The sequence below is a fragment of the Harmonia axyridis genome, chromosome 6, assembly GCF_914767665.1.
Source record: "Harmonia axyridis chromosome 6, icHarAxyr1.1, whole genome shotgun sequence".
Lineage (NCBI taxonomy): Eukaryota > Metazoa > Arthropoda > Insecta > Coleoptera > Coccinellidae > Harmonia > Harmonia axyridis.
In genome coordinates this window covers 6,841,750-6,846,453 of record NC_059506.1, presented here as the reverse complement: position 1 = coordinate 6,846,453, position 4,704 = coordinate 6,841,750, and the positions used below count along the sequence as shown (strand labels likewise).

The 4,704-nt window shown below is 33.6% G+C and overlaps 1 protein-coding gene across 1 annotated transcript; it reads right to left on the bottom strand.

The window, feature by feature from the left end:
* Window positions 1-2,237: 2,237 nt before the first annotated feature.
* Window positions 2,238-3,822, bottom strand: LOC123683020. Its single transcript, XM_045621919.1, has 4 exons — window positions 3,492-3,822; window positions 3,288-3,407; window positions 3,146-3,210; window positions 2,238-2,588 (listed from the first exon to the last, which is right to left on the bottom strand). Exons 1-4 carry the CDS (start codon window positions 3,772-3,774, stop codon window positions 2,238-2,240), a joined length of 819 nt encoding a protein of 272 aa, XP_045477875.1. The 5' UTR covers window positions 3,775-3,822.
* Window positions 3,823-4,704: the final 882 nt, after the last annotated feature.

Below are 4,704 nucleotides of genomic sequence, written 5' to 3'. Positions count from 1 at the left end.
GTGGAGTTCTGACAGTTGTGTTTCTTTTGTTATAAAAAATCCTTACCTTGCTGTGTGAGTTCTTTATGTTTGGAAAAACTAAATCTTTTTATACCAACACCTGATGGCCAAAATTCTGGTTTGTACATCTCGTCTTTTTTAGCTATTGGAGCTGTTAAGACAAATCTCTTCAGGCTGTTCTCTTCTGATGGAATTTCTTTTACCATAATTGTTTGTTTATCAAATCCTTCTTTCGTTAATATATAATCTTCGATCATATTGGTAGTTGTATTTCTGTTTACTCTGTATATGTATAGCCAAACTTTCCTTTCTTGTCCAGAAAATCCTTTACTTTGTTGTCCAGTTCCAATATTCTTTTCAGGGTTTTTGAATCGTCTTTTCCTACCACGATTGACTTCCACGAAATCCTCTTCTTGGTTTCGTCCTGTATTTCGGTGCTTTGTGATTTTAGCAATGTTTTCCTTTCCATAACCCGTTGTTGTTATTTGTTTATCGTCCAAGAATGACATATCATCGGAGTTCTGTGGTCTGGGCGATTTGAGGTTTGCTGGTGCTGCCATCTTCTGAACAGTAGCAGAAGTAACCTTAGCATAGGAAGAGGTTTCTTTATCATTTTCTTGGGCTTTTTCAGTTCTGTCATTGTGAATTAGAATTGGTGATACTTTTTTCTGAATGTTTACTTGCGTTTTTGCTGATTTTTGACTTTTTCCTTCCATATATTTTACTTTTTCCAGTAATAAACCATTATTTTGTTTCAAGATGTTGTTTTTATCTCTTGTCTCTTCTAGTAATTCTTGTAAATATTTAAGTTGCAAAATTAAATTATCAGTTTTCTCTGCACTTCTTGGATTTTCTTGTTGTTGTTTTTCTTGTTTGTTTATAATTTCATTTAGTTGAATTTTCTTCCTGAATTCTTCAACGAAGTTAATCAATATTCCATTTGTCACATATTCAGGTAATGTAGCACTCATTATCAAATCTACGAGTTCATTTTTCCGTAATTTATTTAGCTCGGCTGCCACGACATCCGCACTTTCCGACATCTTGACACAATATTGATTAATATTCAGATTGCGGCTACCTTTTGTATTGCTTCTCAGGTTATTTTATCTTCAGGTTATTGTTGCTCATTATTATATGTTTTTCCAATTCTTTTCCTTACCGAAACTTTCCTTTTAACCATATCCTTTCCTGGCAAAGGTGGCCTACACCTCCTCGTGGTCTTTGCTGGATAGCTTTTCCAACTATATTATTTGTACATAAAATAATAGAACAAAGTATTATGTAATGGAATATGTGTTGGAAAGAGTTAACGAAGATAGGCTTAAGACTTTTCGTAATAAAAAAAGCGCAATATGTCATCGGAATTCAAGATGGACGATTTCAAATGAAAATAAATATTAATTCCTCAGGCTTTTTATACAAACTGGTGTTGGAAAATGCGTAACACATAATTGATATTGATTATGTATGATATGATATGTATGTATATATATATATATATATATATGTAAATGTGTGTATATATTACTTACCCGAATCTTGACCAACTACTCGATAACTGAGAATTCACCCGAATTGTGACATAATACACGGATATGGATATGGATCACCGAATTGCGACACTGAACCTGAATTGGACTATTCACACTGGATTGAGAAAAGACCGAAAATGGAATGATACTCTGCATCCACTTACCTACACATTAAGGCTAATGTAAAATTTTATAATATTTGTGATTTTACTCACAGAAAACCATTTTACTTGGTTTTCTCTATTTTTTGAATATTCATTAGTCCCTCATATGTATGTTTATGTATATGTAAACTTTGATGATGAATATATTATTATTATTGATATTGGCGAATACCTTTCAAATAAACCACAAATCAACAGTGTATAAGAGGAATAAGTGGGTTACCTTGGTGAAAATTTTCTTATTTTTTTTTTAAACCAAATGCGATAGCAGTTTTTTACAGCGGATTCGTAATCTTCACCTTAAATTTGGTGAGTCTGTTGAATTTCATCTCGATTAGAGCATTATTTATCATTGATGGCTTACTCTTATTTATTTTATCATATTATATAATATTAAAATATATTAAAACAGTTTTTGACGAAAGAATGTAGAAAGATAACTTGCCGTTTCAAAAAAATTCATTATTTCAATTTTGAAACATTCTTTTTTTCTCTTTCAGTTCCAGGAGGAGCAATCTTGTCCGAATTCTCTCTTGCTTTAGTTTCCATGGTGAATTTTCATAACAATCTGGTGCTCCTCTTCGGCATGAGATGTCACCTTTGTTAGGGCCTCCACTCTTTTGGACACAAGTTCTTCATTTTTTTCCTGTGATATAACAGGTCTTCTTCTATTCAGTTGATGCCTAGAAGAATTTTCCTTGTTAGGCTTAAATATTTTTGGTGCCATTTCCTGTGCAGTCAAAGGTGTAATTGCAGGCCTTTTAAAAGTCTGCAGGTCAATATCAACAGAACTCTGTGGCAGTTTTCTCAAGATAGTTGTTCTGGGCGTCCTCATCTGCCCCGGTGTATATTGGGACCAGTCTCCATTTAAGTTACTGCCACCCTGCACCTGCAAATAAAAATAATCACATTCAGTGCTTAGCATTATTCAAATAAGTTTTTCATTATTAATTCTACAGGAAATTTCTTATTGATGAAAATCTCCATAAAATATGGATCATGAAATCTATAAAAATGTAGAATTGGTGCAAATACCCCATTTTTGAGGAAAAAACACTTCGGAATATTGATAAGAATTCAGTTATTGACTTATATACCCCTATTTCAAATCAGGAACATAGTTTCTTTAAGCAGCTTGCGGTAGGTGTTGACAGTAGAAATCATCACGTAATACCAAGCAATACTATACCTATATATCCTTTTCCCAAACTCCTCCGCCACCGTAACATATATTTTATTCCTGATAATACTATTCATTATATTATATCAAATTGACATGCCATATATTCAAGAGAGAAAGTCTCATAGAGGGGGCATAATGCTTTTTTCTTATGTGACGATTCCTACCAGTCAACACCTACCACAAGCCGCATAAATGAACTTTGTTCCAAAAACAATATTCCTCATTTAATTATCATTTCATTGCAAGAATAAAATTTTACTCACATTCACCTGAGTATCTCCCAAAACCTCTATTTCTGGAATACAATTGTCTTCATTTTGGCTCATAGCTGAAAACACCAATAAAGTTATGTTTACAAAAGTATATTATTTGACACTATAAGTAAGGTTGCTTTGGCCTACTTACTATTGCCAAGTACACTATCTGTGTCATATGGATTGATCAGCCCTACTGCAGTGGGACGAATCAGGTCTATGACCCGAAATATAATGGGATCCACAGCCACATATTTCTTCAAACCTCCACCTGAAATCAAATAACACAACATTGCAATAAACACATGAAAAAATCATCACACTGTGTTATGCACAGAAAAATATATTTTCTCACCTCTCTTAATTCTCGCTTGCCTCTCGTCAGCTGCAAAATTTCTCCCTTCTGCTTTCAAATTTTTCCAGCAATTTTTTAGAACAGCAGTAGATCGTGGACAGGAAGCTCCTGAAGTATACTCTGTAGTAATTTGTGTCTCCCAACAGTAGTTTTTGAAATTTACTGTTTGATTGTTTTGTACAATATCAACCAATATATATTTGTCCTCTATCGTAAATATAGGGCCCCTCTTTCTTTTTAACTTCTGCAAGTTTCCGACATTTCGAAGCACATCACTCGACATTTTCGGCAAAAATTAACTTTGTTTTTTGTTTACAAGATGACAAATGTTTTGAAATGTTATGAGTTATGAATGAATGACACCTGATAATTGACTGACGATAATAGCGCCAATGGTGGTCATTACTGCTAATACGACACAGAACACTATATAACTTTTTGTTCACAATGTTGCCAAATGGTTTGACTATTTAATCGCGATCATCTTCGGACGGGTCAATGCATGGATTTTATAACTTTTGGAAACAACCGATAGCCTACTACTTCACTAAAGATCAGGTAAAGACAACTCATCTCAAAATCTCAATTGAAGAAGTCATTGTTGCTCTGCAAGAAATCGGTGTTCGGGTCATTGGTACACTATCACTACCAACGCAGCTGCCATTAAACAGTAGATAAACGAATGCCATACTGATCTACTAGAACCTCAGGACCAGGACTTCATTGTGAATGATCAAAAATTTGTTGCCTTACATGATCCTCCATATCAATTGAAAAATACACGTCTTATAAAATTCAATTTGGAGATAACAAAATTGCTTAATCATATTATTATTCAATGTTTTTATCATGAGAGTAGTAACATATTTAAAACGATGTACAAAACTGATTAAGAACATTTGACTGTACAACAGATTCTGTAGAGAATCTCTTCAGTGTAATCCGACAGCATGGCAGTGCGCATACAAATCCCACCATCCCATACCAATTTATATCTGCATTAAGACCTGCATTTTGAATTGCCTTGTTACATCAAGGAGCCAAGGAAAAACTTGTGAAGACGGTGGCATAGACATTCTTGATGATTTGAAAAACTTGAATTATTTTTACTGTAAATATCCTATGCGTAAACTCTATTCTCGTGTTCGAAGTAGAATAATGTAGGAATATCTTGCATCTCTCGAACTTATTTTATTTCAAATCAAATAAAAAA

What these genes read in the sequence shown, in the direction of transcription:
- LOC123683020 (XM_045621919.1), bottom strand. Translation starts at nt 3,774, where the DNA reads ATGTCGAGTGATGTGCTTCGAAATGTCGGAAACTTGCAGAAGTTAAAA. An exon ending in GCAAGCGAGAATTAAGAGAG is followed by an intron (nt 3,408 to 3,491) that starts GTGAGAAAATAT and finishes ATTTGATTTCAG; the next exon opens with GTGGAGGTTTGAAGAAATAT. An exon ending in AGATAGTGTACTTGGCAATA is followed by an intron (nt 3,211 to 3,287) that starts GTAAGTAGGCCA and finishes TGGTGTTTTCAG; the next exon opens with CTATGAGCCAAAATGAAGAC.